The sequence below is a fragment of the Talpa europaea genome (assembly GCF_964194135.1).
Source record: "Talpa europaea genome assembly, chromosome: 12".
NCBI classification, from domain to species: domain Eukaryota; kingdom Metazoa; phylum Chordata; class Mammalia; order Eulipotyphla; family Talpidae; genus Talpa; species Talpa europaea.
In genome coordinates this window covers 14371129-14391569 of record NC_140079.1, presented here as the reverse complement: position 1 = coordinate 14391569, position 20441 = coordinate 14371129, and the positions used below count along the sequence as shown (strand labels likewise).

The 20441-nt window shown below is 42.8% G+C and overlaps 1 protein-coding gene across 24 annotated transcripts in view; it reads right to left on the bottom strand.

The window, feature by feature from the left end:
- Positions 1 to 14063, bottom strand: part of NCAM1 (neural cell adhesion molecule 1) — a gene marked incomplete at both ends in the record, with an annotated part of 293646 nt that extends 279583 nt beyond the window's left edge. For all 24 annotated transcript variants that reach the window (XM_084249434.1, XM_084249432.1, XM_084249413.1 and 21 more), the window contains one exon: positions 14012 to 14063. In XM_084249434.1, the coding sequence (XP_084105560.1) occupies positions 14012 to 14063 (52 nt within the window). The remainder of the gene's footprint in view (positions 1 to 14011) is intronic.
- Between the last annotated feature and the right edge of the window lie 6378 nt (positions 14064 to 20441).

Genomic DNA, 20441 nt, shown 5'->3' with positions numbered 1-20441 from the left:
AGATATTCAGACAAAGAAATAAAACATTAGAAATTAAAACTATATTAGTTAAATGAAAAATTCAACAGAAATATTGGAAAACCAACTGAGAAAACCCTCAAAAAGTTGAGGATGGAGGGTGAAGATAAAACAAATTATTAAATTGCCAAACCCAATTCTGCATAAGCATAAGGACTCCAAGGGGGGAAAAAAGAAAAAAAAACAGAAATATGAAAATATCAAATAAATAATGCAGGAACATTTCCCAGCATGGAAGAACATGAATTTCCAGACTGAACAGCTGACTGAGAACCTACCCCAATAAATGAAAGAAATAAAAAAACCTACAGTAAGAGACATCATTGTGAAATTTCAGAACACTATAGACAATGAAGATCCTAAAATCTTCTTGAGGAGAAATAAACAAGTTTCATACAAAATATCATGAATCACAATGCACTGGACTTAACAAATACAACACTAAAAGCTAGAAAACATAGAGGAATACTTTCAAAATTCTTAGTGAAAACTATTTCCAATCTAGAGAATGATATACCAGGCAAATAATAATTAACTGGTGCAAGCCAGGAGAAACAAAGTTCTATATTGAAGAATGAGGGTAAAGCATAGGATATACATCTTCAGGGGAGGAAAAAAATAACCACAAGATGGGATTTATGAATTAATGATAGGTAGATAGAAAGCTAAAGGAAAGAAAAACTAAGGTGCCATAAACTTCACGAAAGACAGAAAGTTACATAAGAAAAGGAGTAACATCATAGAATTGCTTAAGGTTCAGCTGAGAATAATGAGGTCATAACAGTGTCAACATTAAATATTGGTTAAATCAAATAAAAAGCTAATTATATTTGGAGGTCAGGACATAGGAGAAGGTAGGGCATACGTAAGTATAATATACTCCCAATGGAAAAAACCTAACACTTAAATCTGAAAAATTAAGAAAGTATAAATATGGAAATAAAACATGGAGAAATAACAAAATGAATAGAGAGTGGTTGTTACAGGAGACTGAAATTAGGGATGGGAGAGGTGACAAAGGGCAAGAATGATAGGAAGTTGGAATAAGGAACTAATGATTCTGTTGCAAGTCTTACAAAACTATTAGACATTTTAAGCAGAGTAGACATTTCATTTTGCTAAATATAAAAATTAAATTGGGGAAATAAAGGAGGAATACACTCAATTAACTCTAATTGCTTGAGTGGTTTGTATCTTTAATATCAAGATATACTTACTATACCTTAACAGAGAAGAAACTGGCTGACTCACCTTCTCTTAATAGTAAATAAATAGCTATGGAAGATCAAATCAAGCTGAGAAGATACATATAACAAAGTCAATCTATAAGAATGAAATATGAACTCTCCTCTGCCTAAATCCTTAGGGATTAGAATGTCTAAAGAGTTTACCAGATGAGTAACAATATTGTATTATATTACCTCTTTCATCCCAAATTGCCATTGGTGTAGACAATCAAACCTGTGCTTCTGCTTGTTTTATCTTTTCAACTACATAGAAACCCCTTGAAGTCAAGGATCCTTCAGTACCCAGCACAGAGTTAAAAACTAAAACATATACTCAATAACAGAATTCATGTAACTGTTGCCTACTGTTTGAATGGGTCATAGTGACCTCTTCCAAATGAGGCTTAGTTATGAACACCCATTGTTTATACTGCACTGTGTTACAGATGTCCCCTGAGCATTCTGTGATATATAGGACTTCCTTTTTAGCCAAGGACTAAATAGACGACTATTTTTTTTTAGTGTTCTCGAGTCTGCTTTTCATAATTTTTTCCATCCAGTCAAAGCTACCAGAATTCATAGCAGTTTTCTTGATTCTAATCTGAATCTAGGAATTGTTCTAAATGTGGTAGATGCTAGGAAAATGGTGTGGAGGGGACCCAGTAGAGCATAATGGAAGACTATGGGTGCCTTGGTGATAGTTATGATGTGGTAACATACATCTAAAGGATGTGATCCAATACCTCTGAATAATATGCAATGCTCTAATGTTTCTTCAATTTTTTTTTGAAAAGAATATATGGAATCTTTCTGAATAAAGGTTTAAGGACTTCCATATGAGTCAAATGTGTACAACTCAATCCACGGACTTTGGGATCTCTATTTTGGCTATTTAGAGGCTTCGTTCTCTTACATCTTCATTTTCCCCCATATTTCTTCATTCTTGATGTTTCAAAGATTTAAGATTGCCAGATAAATGATTTCTGGATTAATGAAGTATCACCAACATCTTCATTAGTAGCAACCATTACACAAGTATGCTAAATTTTATGGCTCCACCATTATGATGAATTGCCAGGTTTACTATTAACCATATGCAAATAGAAAGTGGAATCCACATGAACCAGTTTATTTTTTTTTTTAATTCTACTTTTCTCAAAACCAAGATCTATTAGACTTTGTTTTCATAGGAGGTAGAACAGCCAAGCAAATCAGTCATGGCATTTCCAACTCAGTTGCAATTCATGGTGATCCTGAATTCTCAGAGAATGAAAAATAAATGGGAAAAATAAATGTGATTCTAATTATAATAAATACTTAAATCCAACACTAATTGTATATCCCTTCACTGTGAACTTGAACAGAAAGGAGAGAAATGGGAAAAAATTACTGAGCTTACTATGTGCCAGACAGTTGTATAAATTACCTCATTTTGCCCTCACAATAACCCCATTAGGTGGCTATTATTATCCCTGTTTCACAGATAAATAAACTGAGTGTAGCAGAGATTAAATAACTGGCTCAAGGTCACAGAGAGCAATAGAGCCACCATTCAAAATGCAAGGTTGATGGCATGGGCCTGTGGGGCACCCCTTATAAGAAACATGGCCTCTGCAACACCAGAAAAATCTACTGAATTAAGAAAGGAAGATAATGTGCAATTAAAGCTCAAATCATCAAAGAGTTTGTGTTACATTGATATCTTCTCGTGCCCCTGACTACAGACCTTCAAGATTTCCACATTGTGTCCTAAGTCCACTCTCATATGGCAAAGGACAGCTGATCTGGTGATTTGCAACTTCTCACTTAGACAGAATGGTTGCTCCAAGATTCAATATGAACAAAAGGACATTCAGAAGGTAGCCAGTCACAACAGTGCCCACACCTTGGCCAAGCCGAACTAAACAACACATCCATTTGTGACCAGCAAGAGAAATTTCAAATGACTATGATATGTGCAGTCAGAGGAGCATAAACATATTTTTATGTTTAAAAGACATAAAGGGATGACTATCACGAGCAATGGTGTAGGTAGACAAAAGTATGTCTAAAAATTATCATCTCACATGATAAATGGGGTGATCCTCTAAGGTTACCTTTCCTCTCACAGGACACAGCCCTGTTGACCTCTACCCTCTCTCCTGGCTCTTGCTCTTGATGTGAAGTTAAAATACCCAGATGGCCCTCAGGAAGAAGCCTTCCCCCAACCTAACACCCCGTCTTTTCTCTTTGTAGTCAAGTATTTTGGTTATTACTCTTCCTCTATCTTTGACACTAACAACTTGAATTTCACTATTTAACTGATATTGGTTTAAGATCACCACTCCCCTCTGAAGCCAATGCAGAGTTTCTACCTGAGTCTCCTTTTCCTAATACTCTTAATCCCATTAAGTACTGCTGCCCTCTTTTTTCACACACTATTTATGTCCCAACCTGTGCATAAATCAATAAATGTTCATTAGAGATAATGCAAATGGTATAAAAATTATCTTCAGGTCTTAAGAAATAAAGGAATTTTTAAAATAAAGTTGGGATTCTACTTACATATGGCATTCATTTCCAACTTTTTGTTTCACTGAACATTTTATCTTTAGCTAATCTAGGCTCTTACACCATTGGAATCTGGTACCCAACCTTTTGTTCATTATCACTTTCTGAATTATGGTCGAGATACCATTCTTGATGCTACATAAATACCACAACATAAATACTTCTTTATGTGATAAGGAATCCTTGATATATTGACTATAAATCATGGTGTTTTCTCTCCACTGAAAGGGGAGAAAAATATAGAGTAATTGACCTCTTTGTTTTCTGGGTCTCCTTAGTTGGGCTGCCTCCAACTTCCTCCCAAATATGTATCCTAGAGTCTATTGTCTTCCACCTTTTTTTCTCTGAGAGCTAACATCTTCCTACAATGCTTCCTTCAACCCTCCCCTGCATTGTCAGGCGTTCTCAGGCCACACCCTGGTGCCTTAGTAATCTGTAGCGTCCTCTGAAATCTTAGGTGCTACACATTTGGGTTTAGATGCCAAGTATTTTCAGTTATCTTTTCATTCCTCAACAGACAGTAAGCTCTCTGGGGTCCAGGGACTGTCCTTTAGACTCTTTGTATTTTGTTTTGCACCCTGCAGTTAACAGATTTCATACCTGCTCAATAAGTATTTGTGGCTGTCATTGCTTCTTCCTCTCCCCCAGAACCCATCACGCCTCTATCTTGTACTTCATGAGTTCTATAGATTGTTTCACGTTCTCTCTAGTCCTATATTCCTCCATCTATGACATTAGTTTTTAAACTGTTTTGACCTGAATCATAATAAGACAGATGTTTGCTATCACAACTACGTGCTAGACACTTGCATGGGTCAAGACAAAACAGTAATCACCCTTACTACTTAAGACATACTCTTTCCTAGGCTACTCTGCTTTCTTTCATCCTTGTCTTCCTTCCTTCCTGTTTTAATACTGGGGGAAGCCAATTAAATAGATTTACCACTCACACAGGAAAAATGCTGACCTACAAGTTAAAATACTAGGATGCCCAAATTTTTTCTAAACCTTAATGTGTCTAAAACGGAGATTCATCCATCTTTCTTCCAAGGCAACCCCTTTCCTCAGTTCCCCTATCAGACTGGTGATAGTTTATCCCCTCTGGTTTTTGACTTTAGAAATCTCTCTCCCCGCCCCCCCAAATCAGTCATCTACTATTTTGGACTTACCCTTTACCCCTGCACGTTTATTTATCATCTCCAGCATCTCAGCTCTGTCCCCTTTTTATCCTTATCCAAAGCCATACAAGTGTATCTTTCTAAGATAATCTGCATATATTTGTAAAATATATCACAGTTGGATTTCTTTAACAAGCCCCTCTGCATAAAACTTGATTTTTTGTAAGACTTTCCAGCTCCATGTCTATTAATAAAGGGTATGGTTGTGAAGCATTTTGGTTTGCAAAACATTTCACATCTTATTTTATTTGATTTTGGTATTCAAATGAGGAAATCACAGTTCAAAGAAGTTAAGTAATTTACATAAATTCACTTGGCTAGCTGGTATTAGAGCCAAATCTCGAACCCAAATCTTTTTCATTTACGTTCAATCTACAAGAATTATTACCACAAAAGAGGTTTTCATTGGAATTCACTGGCTCCAAAACAGTTGTAACTGGCTTCCCTATTTCCCAGCCTCTGGTTTTCTCATCATCTAGTTGATAGTTCACAGCGTAACAAAAATCCTTTTACTAACCCATTATGTTGTCCAGCCTCCGGAGAGCCTGATACATAAAGCCAAAACTCTCAGTTAGCACTGCAGGGCTCCCTACCTTTGTGCCCCCTCACCTTTGCTAATTCATAGCTAGCATCAAGCACAGAGACTAGCATACCAGATGTTCAATTGCTAGTGCTGGCTATATTCTGAAATATTTTAAAAATGATTTCTCCCACATCTCCAGAAGCAGCCCTCGCCATTGTCTAGCATTTAAGATTTTAATAAGACCTGCCCCAGTATCCATTCTGCTTTCAGAGTTCTTCAAAACCAATAGTCTAGCTAGATCCATCTCCTCCTACAGGGAAACAATCTTTCCTCTCTTTATCCTTATCTCCAGATTTGATAGAATTCCAGATCAAGTACTCTTTTGCACCTTTTTCCAGACATTAAAACCAACATGAGGATTTTTGCCTTCCTAAGCAATTCTCACAATTAAAACCTGCTTCCTTCTTTTAGGTGCTTATTCATATAATACCTGTCATGATTTCCTAACTGTCAGAACTAAGTGGTTTTTCCACAACCATCTGAAAGCCTCTCCAGAATCAGGATTGCATACTTAAATTTATTGTTTTTCTCTCTCAGCCTCCAGCACAGAACTGTGCATATCAATTTCTTACACACCTGTTTAACAAACATTTCAAATCAAATCTCTTTTTAAAAGCACATATTGAGTACCTACTGCATATTACCTGTCTTACACATAATTCTATTTAGGCTCATGAAAACCCACAGTGAGGGGTCCATTACCCCCATTTCACAGGTGGGGAAACAGAAGTACAACACCTTGCAGAGTGACAGCTGTGGGTAGTGGCTCAACCCAGAGGAACTGACTCCAAAACCCTGAACACAGCCCCCCAATTACATCACTCTCCTAGCACCCCAGTCAGCCTCCATCAGCCCAGGAGCTAAGAAGGCTCACGTCTGCATGGCATATATTCTGATGCTCTATGTCTTCAAATTATCCTCACTTCAGAAAAGGATGAAATGCAGCCAACTAAAGTCCAGCTTCTCCTGTGTAAATCATATAACTTTTCTCAGCCTCAATTTGTATCTCAAGATCTAGCACCATCTGTTCTTACAGAATTTTTTTTCTCCTAATCACTGGCTACTTCTCCCCAAACACTCCCACACAGTCCCCTGAACACGATTATATGTCTTCATGCCTCCATCACTTCTCAGGGTGTTAGTTCTGCCTGAATCACCTATTCTTCCTGCGCTGTCTAATGAAGGCAAACTCATTCCAAGCCCGGTAAGTGAGTCCCAAGCACGGTGAATTGCTTCCTTCCTTGTGCTACAATGGCATCTAATTCATGTCTCTATTTATGTCTAATGTGTCTCAGTTCCCCACTAGATGGTCAGTCTAGAGGCAGAGGCACATCTTCCTGGACTTTATGAGCTGAAACCCAGCACACTATCACCTGAAGCTATCTCACTTCAAGATTTCAGGACGCTTTGCTGAATTCAGGAATTCAGGAATGTTAGCTGTGAATCAGTGTCTGCTGAACTAAGAAATCAATCAATCATGACCTAAAATGAGAATAACATCTGTCCTTCCTATTTCAGTGTTTTAAATGTCACCTCCCCACTCCCCAACCACACAGTCAAAGGTGAATATCCCCCTGAGTCTCTCATAGTACGCTATTCTTTTCATAGTTTTTTGATGGATTATGTATCACAGATATATATGTATATGTGTTACTTGTTTAATGTTGCTATTCCTCCTCACTCCATAGACTGGAAGCTTCATGGAAACAGGGAAGATATATGTTCGGTTTGCCACTGTATTCCCAGAACAAAGCAGGTACTCAAAAATATTTACTGAATGAATAAAGTGAGAAGTAAATGATATAATGCATAACAAAATCTCTGTGAACAGTATAGTAATGATTAAGACGTAATTATTGGGATTATATATGCAGTTTATCTCCTCCTAGGTAGTTAAGACAAAATCTTCAGTGTCTTCTCCAATATCATCTGCCTTCAGTTTGCAGAACTATTTCCTGCCCACCAATAGGGCATTTATGCCTGACTCATTTGAATAATAACAGTAATTACTTTATTTTATTCTAGTTAGTAATTTACAAAAATATCAGCAGTGAGAAATATAAAAGCACCTTGGATCTCACTTAAAACTTCTGTAACATAAAGGTCAAACAGTTCTTCTTTACAGAAATAACTGATTTTTGGTATATGATTCTAATCTTCAAAGAAATGCATAAATAACCTTGATGAGGTACATGTTTAACAAGCTGAACAACTAGCCTATATTCTCAGGCAAGTGGACGCCAGCAGAACAACACAGTTGCTAACACAGAGTCAGACACAGAGTCCCCCTATAAGGGTTCCTGCCAAGGCTCTGGGAGATGAGGACCTGACCACGTGTTCTCCTGATCAAATGTGTTGTAAATTTCACAAAAGCAAGAGAGTTCTGTATTTTCCTTAAAGAGGGCCCTCAAAATTATATACCCTTCAGGCCCCATGAAACCCTCCGCCCCCATGCTGATAAGGGCTTCCAACCTTATTACAAGAGCAGTTTTCAGTCTAAGTGTTCACAACCAACAAAGGCAGTTCAGGCATATTTAGCAACTGACTTTTTAAAGTCCAATTCTAATCACTGAAGTCATGTTCTCATAATATCTTTTCTTAAGAGAAAAAGAAGAGAGAAAACTGTCCGAATATTTATTTTCTGGACTCATATACATCCTCTTTCTCAGTAATAAGCAGAGCCTGAATGCATTAAGTCCTGCAATCTCTAAAATATTCACAACCACTGTAACTAATTTTCCTATTTCACAGAAAAGGAAACTGATACTTAGAGAAGTTACATGACTTGCCCAAGATCAGACCACTAATCAGGAGTATGTATGTCTGGGGTTTCAAACCAGGGCTGTGGACCACTCTTAATCTCTAAACTAGGCTTCACAGTTCCTTGGCAGTACAAATTATGTTATCTTAGTCCTTTGTAATTCCCCAGAGAGTCAGTAATAAAACGTGGGCACTCATTAAACGTATTTGATCAACTATTTAAGAGAATACCCAATGTAACACAATCTTTAACAGTGTGACATTACTATGGATATTCCTAAATGATGAGGTAATCAGATACTAAAAGGCTTTTTATATGTGATCTCAGGAATGATACAGAATAGAAAACAGGGCCAGATGTTGCCAGTGTTTGCAGCTACAAATCAAAAAGTACTCAGTGAGACTACATAGTAGAATACAGGTTATATAGGAGCCTTTTAAATCACATTGGTGGTGTACTCTTTGAAAGAAAAGCCTAATTATACATAGTAAGGAGGGAAAATGCATAATAGATTTATCAAAATCCCAATTTCAAAAACACATACACACCAAATGGCTAATTTTAGTGTGGTCCTCTGTGAGTCTCTAATTACTTGGAAGCTAAGGGAGGAGAGAGAAAAGTGTGTTGACCTAACTGAAAACAGTTAACTCAGTGGCTGCTTGGAGATATGGCCTAAGAGGGTTTTAAATGTAATGTATTGAAACTGCCAGAGAGGCTGCCATTTGGCACCCAGACCAACATCAAAAGGCAATGTTCCTAATGAGCATCTTCAGCTGAGAGACAGCATTTCAACACCATGAAATGAAAGGACACAATGGCACCACTGGCAATGCCAAATAATTTACATCCCTTTACATCAGCAAATGGATTTAAGGTTTGGCACCTGGAGTTAATAACAAAAAGGGCTAGCAATGACAAGCCTGTGACCTTCTGACGGACTTGTAGATTTTGTCCTATAGTGGTAAGTACATCAACCTGTGTTACTGATAATAGTTTCACTACACAGTTGTTTTTTTTTTTTTCATATTAAAAACTCTGCACTTCACAGAGACCTGAGGATTATTAGAGGTCCTTGAGCATTTCCCGCCTTCTCTTACAAGTTTACTCAGAGACTAGTTAGGCATTTTAAGAGAGATATAAAATTCTCTTCTGAATTTTGCTCACATTTCTTCCCTTTCAACAAAAGGAATCTTAACCTTAGTTTTTTGGTTTTTTTTTTAATTCGAAACTCAAATAGCCCTCATTATTATGTAGCTAGCTGGTTGATATTTCTGATTTTACTGTGTAACTCATTTTAAAGAATAGAAAAGGCTATTTGTAATTTGCTGCTATTTCTTCTAACGTTCCAGATGTTCCTTAGCCTAGACATTTATACTAAAGATCATTTAACTGAAGAATTATCAATTATGGAATTTACATTAAAATTTATCTTGGCACCATAAAACATCTGTGGGCTCAAGAATTCAATACTTAAATAATACAGGAGAGCTCTTTTAAAATGTCTTTGTCTCCTCCCAGGCAACAGTTCCCAGAAAACTGACAGAGGCAGGTGTGAATCCCTCTCCCTCCTCCCTGCCAATTGGTTCTGCTCTCCATCACCACCAACCCATGATCACCAGGGTAAGTTTAAACTGTTCTTTAGCAACAGGTAGTCAATCACTTATTTTACACTAAGACAGGAAGGGCTGTCTCTAAAGTATCTTTGGAGGTCTGCCAGTAGCATTGAAGTCACTTTCAATCTGGAGGGCTGCCCCAGTTCTTTAACACCGAAGACATAAATATGGGAAATTCATCAAACTAATCTTAAATAGAGGCTCTGTTGCCTTAAAAAATTAAGTACTTGGATCAGAAATCCCAAAGTCCATATTTCAAGCAGTGTAAAGTTTACAAGATGCTGTCTATAATTTAAGAAACTGAGTTCTGGAGCGAACAAAAGCATCTGTCATGTCTGGAGATTAGCTTTTGAATGACAAAATAGTGCTATTTATTTTGCAGGGCAATTAAGATGTTTTCTGTGACAACAAAATATAGATATAGATTACTTACATTAAATTACATATTACCTTTCTGCAGAAGTCAATTAATGATGAATGTGTTCCAAAGAGAGGCACTATGCAAAAGTTTTAGGATTGGGGGGTTCCATATGACTAATTTCTCCCTCTCACTGTTGCCTTGAATAAGCATCCACAGGCATTGCCAAGAGCACACCCACAACATGACTTTTTTTTTTTTATTTTCCCAGACAAACAATTATCACCTTAAAACTGAAACTATCAAGCTGGAGAAACAGTCACCAGTTAAATCAGCAAACCCTTAGTTTAATAAATTAGCACAGAGTTGGATGAACCTCTTTTTTGAACAAGCATATGTCCTGCTATTTTCTGTTAGTCTAATAATAATAATATTTTAACTTTTAAAAAAACAGATCCTGAGTAAAGGAAAGAAGTTATTAAGTTCGATGAGGGGAAAAAGCAGAAGCTTCTTGAAGAATGAAGTTAAAAAACAATGTAAGTTTTAGATGAATGAAAATTGAGCCCAATTGGTAGATTTTTAGAACCTTTGCAGTGTGAATAGTAACTCATAAACTAATAAATAAATGACAGACCACACTTCCCCAATGTCTGTATCCTATTATCTTTGTATTGAACTCTGTTGAATTCTAAATAAATTCTAACTTATTTTCCCTAATTTTAAATACACTAATATTTGTTGAAAGAAAATTAACTTCTTGATTTTGGCATAGAGTCCTGAAAGGTTTTCCACATTCTTAAATACAGCTTTATTTCATTCAGTTACATTTTGTACAGAAAGACACGTTTAATCTTAAAATGAAAATAAACAGGAAAACTATAGCTCACATAAATGTATTCAGCAAACCCTGCTGAAATACATCTTAATTCATTTAGTGAGAGATATTACTTTGTGCTTTCTAGCTTTTCCTTGCCTCTTGCAAGTTAAGCTGGCAGAGAACTGTAACATTATCAAATGAACACATGATTTAACAACCATCCCAGATCAAATCTCCAAAACTGCTGTTAGCATACACCTAAATTTACTAAGTAATTCCACAGTTTCACTGTATTCCTAACAAGCAGAAGACACCACAAATGAGCAGGGGTCAGTGAACTCATTCCTCTGGTACTTCAAGGCTACCACACCTTCTAACTAAATATTCGTACACATCTAGTGGAGCAGAGCTTGAACTACCACTATCCCTGGAGATAATATCATATTTAAGGCCCCAGAACAGCAGTTAGATGGAACATGCACATATGATACTGCTTTTACTTTCATACGGACCCTCTGATTTGAATTCCTCAATTTAAAAAAAAAAAAAAAACTATGATAGGAACGATAATGCAACATTATTTCTCCTTGGAAAAACCATTCAATTTCTTTTGTTAAGCAACCTTGAATGGGCTTCTCATTCTGACTACCTTCCATCCCTCACCGGCCAGGAATGAGAACGCTTTCCTTCCAGGGAACACAGGTCAGCTAGGGCTGCCACAAACATCCCAATCTGGGATTCCCTGGGCGTGTACCTCAACTCCCAGGGGATTCAAACACTGCGGGTTACACCCAGCACACCCAAGCTAAGGATGGCTGGGCGACTCCCCAAGCACCCACCAAAGAGCAGGTCTCCATTGTCACGCTCCCCCCTAGAAAGGGGGAGCTCCCAGAAACACCCCCTTTCTTTTTCAGGAGGATGTACCGTGGAGACCCACGCACACGAAGGAAAAAGGCCTGCCCGGGACCGCCCCGACTGGGCGGCGGCGGGAAGCCAGGGCCCACGGCGACCAGGAACCGGGTGGGCCCCCCACCCTGGCCTCGGAGCCCCCACCAGGGCCCCGCCCCCAGCTGCGCCCCTGGCCCCCGACCAGCGGTCAGCGCACGCGCACCGGTGAGCCGAGCCGGGTGCCCTCCAGGCTCCGCGCTCCCGCCGGGGGACGCGGCGCGAATGTGCGCGCTGCAGGGCGCGCAGGGGCTGCTCCAGGGCGCGGTGGAAAAGACCCGCGTGGGCAAACCCGGGCGGGCCGAACCAGGACCCCTCGGGGTGAGCCCCTAGACTCCATGTTATCTGCTCGGAAACTGCGGGCCTGGGGGGGGGCGCGAGGCGGGGTTCCTCTCCGTGGGGTGCGCGCGAGACCGTTAGGCTGGAGCACCGGGAGATGGTCCTGGCAGCTCCCGGCCGCCACCCGCGCCGCAATAAAAGCCTCTCGCGGCTTCCCGCCCAGCCAGCCTCCCTCTGATTGGTCGCCATGGGAGGGACTGAGTTGGCTGGAGGCAGCAGCCGAGCGCTGCTCTCGTGCCGCCCGGGGAGGGGGCGCGCTGGGTGCTCCCCGGCCCGCCCTGCGCGCTCCCCCACCCGGGCTCGGCCGTGGGCAGCGCCAGGAGCACCGGGCAGAGGCGACCGCGGCGCAGCCCCTCCGCCCCGCACCCCTAAAGCTTCCAGCACACGCCCCCTGCCCAGAATGTCCGCCCACCCCACCCAGCTCTGCGGCCCCAGCTTTTCTTCCCCCTTCGCATCCATCAGCGCCAAAGCGCAAATCCTGGGGTGGGGTGGGGTGGGGTGGGGTGGGGTGGGGTGGGGTGGAGCAGCTGGGCGGGAGGGTGGGCGCGCAAAGAGGACTCTTCCTGGGAGGCCGGGGCTGGAAATACCCCAAATGCAAGGCACCTCGCCCGGACTGCCCAGGTTTTCTGGGCGGCGGCGCAGACCCTGCCAGCCACGGCAGCAGCATCACCACCGTCCGCCCCGCATCTCCATTGTTCGCACTTTACAAGGAGCAGGAACCTCGCCCAAAGAAAGGAGGCTGGGGCGAGGACCGTGCCCGTCTCGGGCGGCTACCTGCCTTTCTCCACCCGCCCCGTGCAACGCGGGCTCGCGGCGCGTGTGAAAGCACACGCGCGCACACCCGCGCGCACACACCAGCCAGCGCGGATCACGCCCTCCTCGCCCCCCGCCCCTCCGCGCTTCCTCCTGTCAAAACGCGGCGCTCGACCCTCCCATGCCTCGGAGCTCGGGCCGCGAGCAGGCGGTGCAACTAGCCAGCAATTTGGCACGGGAAAAACGAACGTCATATGGACAGGGGTGCACCTCGGGCACACGGCGCTGAGGTGCTGCCCATCTCCCCCATTTTGCAAACCGTTATCCGGGGCGGGGGTGGGGTGGGGGCGCGACAGCAGGGAGCCCCACTTTATTAGACCCGGGGACATCACGAGCCAGGGCGGCTGCCCCGGCCTTATTGTTCACTCTTTGCAGCTGGGGCTGGCAAGCCCCTTCCCCGCGCAATCCGAGCCCGGGCGGCGGCACCGCCGAGTCGGGGTCCCCTTCTCCCCGCTGCCCGCCGCCAGCCTTCGGGGAGGGAGCGCTGCCCAGCACCGGCTCGGCCGCGGCGTCCCGGGGCGCGGTGGGCTCCGCTGCCAGCGCCGCGGGCACACAAAGTGGGCAGGGCGCGCGCGCTGGAGGGGCGCACAGCGCTGGCTGCGCGGGGAGGCAGCCCGGGTCCGGCGCAGCCCGAGAGGGCTTGGGGTTCGGCTGGGCAGCAAGGGCGATGCGCTCCTTCCTCAGCGCAACGAAAACCACCCCCCTTCACCTTCCATGCACAGCCGCCCCCCCAAATAAGTGCTCCCCAAGAGCAGTAGGGGGGAGGGAGCAAATAGCACAGCAGATTCAGGAGAAATTTTTTAAATGTACCTGCAGTTCCCAGGAAAAACAAAGTCCAGATGAGATCCTTAGTTTGCAGCATTGTAATCTGCTGGCTGGAGGGATGTTCTTGCCGCGGTAAATTCTGGTGTCCCCCCCTTGCAGCGAGTGTGGACGGCGGCAGAGCAGCAGACCTAGGGGCAGACAATTGCCTGGCTGAGTATGATTATTTTTGCAGAATTGTTTCCTGCCAGCGGCCGCCGAGCTGCGTTCACGCGCTGATCGCAGAATGAGTGACAGTCCCAGCCTCAGCACACTTGCAACTCGGAGATCCTTGCGCTGGCCTGGGTGCGCTTTGATGGAACTGGGGATGGGAGCGGGGGGCGGGGGGCGGGGGTGAGAACCTCACTGTGTCCTTCCACCACGCCGGCCACAAATAGTGCCGAACATCAAGGAGGTAAGAGAGACAGGGGAGGCAGATGCAGCCGCCTGCAAAACGCGGCCTGGAGCCGCCGGAGGAGTCGGGCTCGTGCACACGCAGGCTTCCAGGCAGAGCAGAGATTTCATCTTTTCACACTGCTCCCCTCTGCCTCTGCAGCCCCTCCTGCCAGCCAGCCTTTCTTAATCAGGAGGCTGGCTATTTTTTAATAATTAGGAAATAATAAAAACAAAATTTTAGGTCTGGGTAGATTTGCAAAGTTGTTGAATCTCTCCATTTGGATGCTAAGGTGCTTCAAACCCAAGAAAAGCCTAGGACTTGATTTTTTTTTTTTTTTTTTTTTTTTACGTGTAGGAGATTAGGCATTGGGAGAGGAATGGGGATTGCTCTTGCAGGTTTTGTTTTGGTTTTGTTTGTTTGTTTGTTTTGTACTGGCTATGAAGTTTACTCTCACAGAGGCAACAGCTCTCAAGGGAAGGAGGTGGGAAGCAACTTAAGTTAGAAGAAAACAGATGTTTAGAAGGAATTTCCAGAAATAACCGAAGGAAAATGTTTTCTTGTTTGTAAATGCTGAAATCTGTAGTGGCTTTCTGGAGATCCCCAGGCCTTTTATGCAGAAAATGTTAAATAATATTTCTTATAAGGGCATACCATCTGTAGGGGTCTGGAAGACACAGTGCAGGTTTTCTGAACTCACGCAGACCGGGTGAAGGAGGAGTCAGAGTCCTCAGTGGTTTTTTGCAGGTCTTTTATTGGGATTAACAGGTACACAGCAGGCAGGGGTGATGGGGGCCGGGAGGCTGGCAGGCCTCCCGGCCCCCAGCAGGTCTTCACTCTGGGCTCTCTGGGCTCTCTGGCCTTCTCTCTTGGCTTCTCTTTTGGCTTCTGCTGGCGTCCCCGTGATGCCGCCCTTAAAAGCCCAATCTTAGCCCAGGTGAATCCCATCTACCTAGGCCCACAACCTATTCCAGGTGCCTGCCGTCAGGCATGCATTCAGGACCTCAAGGATCCATCATCTATCCTGATGGCGGGAGGGCAGAAAAGCCTGACATTTTCTTTACCCTACACCATCTCAATTCTTAAAGATAATGTAGGATGTCACTGAAGCCAACACAAAGGCTTTCAATTAATAGGACAGCTGTATTTTAAGCAAGAGAAAGTAGGGGAGCAGGGTGAAATAAACATATCTCAGCACCTGAGCAAGGCTTGAGTAGCTAAAGAACAAAAGGTGAGGAAGAATCAAGAGCCCGCAGTGTTCTGGATGCTGTTCGCCTAGCACACGAATTCCTCTACAGAGGCCCACTGCATCCATCCAGAGCACTGACGCTAAGCACCAACATTACCACGTCTTCCCTTTTTCTTTAAAGGTCAGGTCTCTACTGCTGTACCACTCTTGGAAAACCCATCCTGGGCTGACCCACCCACTACCCACCCTCCATGGCCACATGACCTGCCATCCCCTAACTCAAGCAGCTACACCAACCCAACATGCTGTGACTTCAGGGGCCTCTAAAAAGTACACCCCTCCCCGCCCCCCGCGGCCAATCAATCTTTTACAATGTTCGCTTTTGTCATATTTATCTCATACCAATATTAAACAATTTTAAAATATAGGAAAATAAAGAAAAAACAATAAAAACCTAAGTCCCACCGATTCCAGAGGAAACTGCAGATTTCTTAGTGCTGGGTCTATGCGTATAATTTTTATGATTGACATAGTGTAGGGTAAGTAAATAATATCAGGCTTTTCTGCGCTTCCGCCATTAGGATTGATGATGGATCACTGCGGTCCTGAATGCATGTCTCCTGATGGCCGGCACCTGGAGTAGGGCATGGGCGTGTGTAAGTGGATACACCTGTGCTGAGAGACTGGGCTCATAAGGGCGGTGTCACGGGGACGCCAGAAGAGGAGAACCAGGAGGAGCAGAGAAGGCCAGAGAGCCCAGACAGAGTGAAGACTTGCTGGCAGGCCTCCCAGCCCCCCTGCACCCCTGCCTGCTGTGTACCTGGTAAATCCCAATAGAAGCCTGCAAAGGCCACCGAGGGCTCCAGGATGCCTCCTTTACCCTGTCTGCTCGGGTCATAGAAAACCTGCCTTGTATCATCCTGCCGCTACAGATAGTCTATTTACATTTCCAGGCCTGTTTATTTTTCCTAATGTTTCATTACAGGTCTGCCCCTATCTAATAGCAGACGGCTCCGAAGAAGCCTACCCTAAGCCAAATGGCATAAAGCAAAAAAACAATTACCATTCATTTATAGGCAAATATTTTTGAGCATTCCCAGACCCAAAAACCACCTACCAAATCATAGCAGATGACCCACAAAACATTAACTAACAGCAACAGATAGTAAAAGCAGGAATGATATGATGTCGAGTGTGGAAAGTAGTCTGGCAGGAGGAGCTTGTAGGGGTCACGACCCTGAGGAGCTTGTAGGGGTCACGACCCTCTGGTGCTTCCACCTCCCTGGGCTGGGTTCTTCCGCCACCCTGGGGCCTTCCGCCCACTAAGCCCCCGATGTGCACAGCCACTTTGCACCAGTTCACCTTGTTCCTCCTTAAAGCCTGCTGGGATTTTTTTTTCCATTGGCAGAAACAGGTACAAACGTGTGTATTTCTTTCCCGAAATTGAAGTGACGTATCTTGAATTTCCAAAAAGGCAGGGATACCCGTGTGAGCATTTCTCCAGGCCAGTTAGAAAGGTTTTCTAGGCCTCCCTGGTGGCGCAGGCGGTTGGGCGCAGCGCTGTGAAGCTGTCTGCGGCCTCTGCAGCACCGGTTTGATCCCTGCCGTGGGGGAGATACCCACATGGCAGGACAGACCTCTCCTGTCTTGCCTGCTGCTCCCCTCAGCAGTGTATTTCAGTCAGTCTGCCTGTTTATTCCCTGCTCTGTCTCAGGTGAATCCTCTCACCCTCCCACACATCTGGCCTGTACCCCGGTTCTTGTATAAAAAGAAATAAATCTTTAGAAAAAAAAGAAAGGTTTTCTAAATATTTTACGGCTGTGCAATATTTCCTCACGCCTATGGTTCTTCCATACCCCCTCCCCTCAGATATGGGCGGTTTCTAGTTTGTTACCTCCGTGATTTGTGGGGCGGGGAATGTCTTTCTGTAAATATTTATTGAATAACCACAGTATTTAGCCCTGTGCTGAGTGTTTGATGTGAAATGTATAGGTTTTTCCTTTTAAAAATAGTTGTGTATTTAAGCATCTTTGGCTTCAAACATAAGCGTCTGCTAGCATGTGAAATTGCCACCTTAAACCTTCTAAGCTGATGCGGATGAATGTACTCAACACATCCCTAAGACGAGGTTTGGTTAAAAAGAAATGAACAGGACTGAGGGGAAAGGGAAAAAAGTGAAGCCTGGGATAGCCAAAATGAAATTTTTCTGTTTCTAATTTTACCAAGAGTAAGAGACACACCCTTTGCAAACCTCCCTCCTTGTAGCCTGTGTCAGTAGAATAAAAAGATGCCTCACTATTTTTCTCCCCAAATGTCACTATTTTTAGCTTCCCAAAGTAGGCAGGTGTGAAGGAAATCCTATCTCACTTCAGCATGACTGAATTTCTTTTTCTCTCGCCAGGCCTCCCCTCCCTAGTATGGCTGGTGATCTCTGTTGTAATGACTCATCCTAGAATTCTGCCCCCCAGTCAGTCCAGTTCACAGTCCATGTGTCTCTCCTGTGTTCTTTTAACAGGATCCATCACTGGAGTTTCTTCAACTCTCTACTTGTCAATGCCTGCATCTGTGACCTCTGCATTTCACTCCCTCCCCAAACTTTTCTCTGAAATGGGGCAAAGTTGTGGTTGTCCCCACACCTCTCTCTGCAGAGGGAACCCCAGCTGTCCACCCCACATTAATGAGCATCCACTGGGTGAACATCCAGAGGGATGAAGCAGAGAAAGGAGTCCTTTGGAGAGGAAGCCTCCTGAGTCCAGCAAAAAACAAGCTATGAAGACACCCACAGCTAGAAAACCAGCCAGGAAGCTGTGACAGTGCTGGGACAGGATGACCAATAATAATCTAAAGCCGGGGCAGTGGAAAGGAAACCTACCAGAACACAGATTCAAAATGTTCCAGACAAAAGCAGTAAATGTTGGGACCTTTCTGAAGATTGGGATCTGAAACGAGAAATCAAGTTCTTTGAGTCAATCAACACAAGTATCAACCAAGTGACAAAGTATTAACCAAGTATCAACCAAGTGACAAAGCCACTGCTTCATGCGCAGGCTGTGCACTGCACAACTTCAAGGTATTATCTATTTATATAGTGGTTGTGACCATATTTCAGGTGCATGGAAGTAAATAAACACTAGAAGAAAGGCTGAAGCTTTTTTATTTCTTATTATTGCATGCATGTATGCAGGAAGTTCATTAAGGAGTGCTTTCAAGATCAACACTTGTGCAGGAAGGGATGCAGACAGGTTGGAAAGAGAGAAAGTGGGCTGTGGTGTTGACATGACAAGGCCTCAATCAGCCCCTTGGGAGCTGTGAAACTAGTTGTAATATTTTCTCATTGACCAGTCACTGGATTTAGATCATCTTGGAAATAGGACGAGAAGCAACTTTCTTCAGCAAGGACAATTTCTCAAGATCAAGAGCCTGAGAGCATCCCCAGCCTCTAAAGGAGTAAATGCCCCAGACCTGAGAGTGGCATCAGAACACCTCCAAAGAATCCATGATGCAGTTTTAGCTAGAAATCAAAATATGATTTTTGGGTAAGTTAACTTTTTTTTTCTTTTTTAATTGTGACTGTGTGTGTGGAGGGGAGGAGTTCCCTAGTAGCCAGCTCATAAGGAACACAGGAACATATGTGTGTGTGTGTGTATACATGTATCTCTCCTGTGTTCTTTTAACAGGATCTATCACTGGAGTTTCTTCAACTCTTTACTTGTGTGTGTATATATACATATATATACACACACATATATACATATATATACATATACATATATACATACATATACACACACATATATACACATATATACATATATACACATATATACATATATACACATATATACATATATATACACATATATATACACATATATACATATATATACACACATATATGTAACAAAACTTATCATTTTAACCATTTTTACATATATAATTCTGTGGCATTAAATGCATTCACATCATTGTGTAACTATCACCAGTGTTCATCACCAGAGCTTTCTCACCTTTCGCAACTGAAACTCTGTATGACAGTTTAATTAGACAATAACTCACTATTTCCCTTCCCCCACAGCCCCTGGTAGCCACCTTTCTATTTTCTGTCTGGAACTTGACTGCTCTAGTTACAGCACACAAAGAGAACAAACCACACATTAGTTCTTTTGGGACTGCCTCGTTTCACTTAGCATACTCTTTTCCAGGTTTGTCCAAATTGTAGCATACATCAAAATTTTCCATTGTTTGTATAAACTGCATTTTTTAATCTTCTTGTCCATTGACGGACACTTGAATTGCTTCCTCCATTAAACTGTTGTAAATAAATATCTGTTCCAGTCTTTGCTGTCTCTTCTTTTGGATAAATATACCCAGAAGTGGAATTGCAGGATCATATGGTAATTCTATGTTTAATTTTTTGAGGAATTGTCTATCATTTACTGTAGTAACCTCACCATTTTATAGCAATGCACAGAGGTTCCAATTTCACTTTCCTCGCCAAGTCTTTGTTTCCTTTCTTTATTCCTCTCTTCCTTTCTGATTTATTGATTGTAGCCATCCTAATGTATGTTGGGTAGTATTTCGTTATGGTTTTGGTTTGTGTTTTCCTAACATCTAGTGATATTGAGCATTTTGGGGGTCTTACTGGCCATGTGCCTATCAGTGGGAAAATGTCTATTTAAGTCCTTTATTTTTTAATTGAGTTATTGTTTGGGAGCTGTTGGTTTTTTGATGTTGTTGAACTGTGGAAGTTCTTTGTATATTCTGAATATCAATCTCTTACCAAATATATGATTTACAAATATTTTCTCTCATTCCATGGGTGACCTTTGATGCACAAGTTTTTCATTTTGATGAAT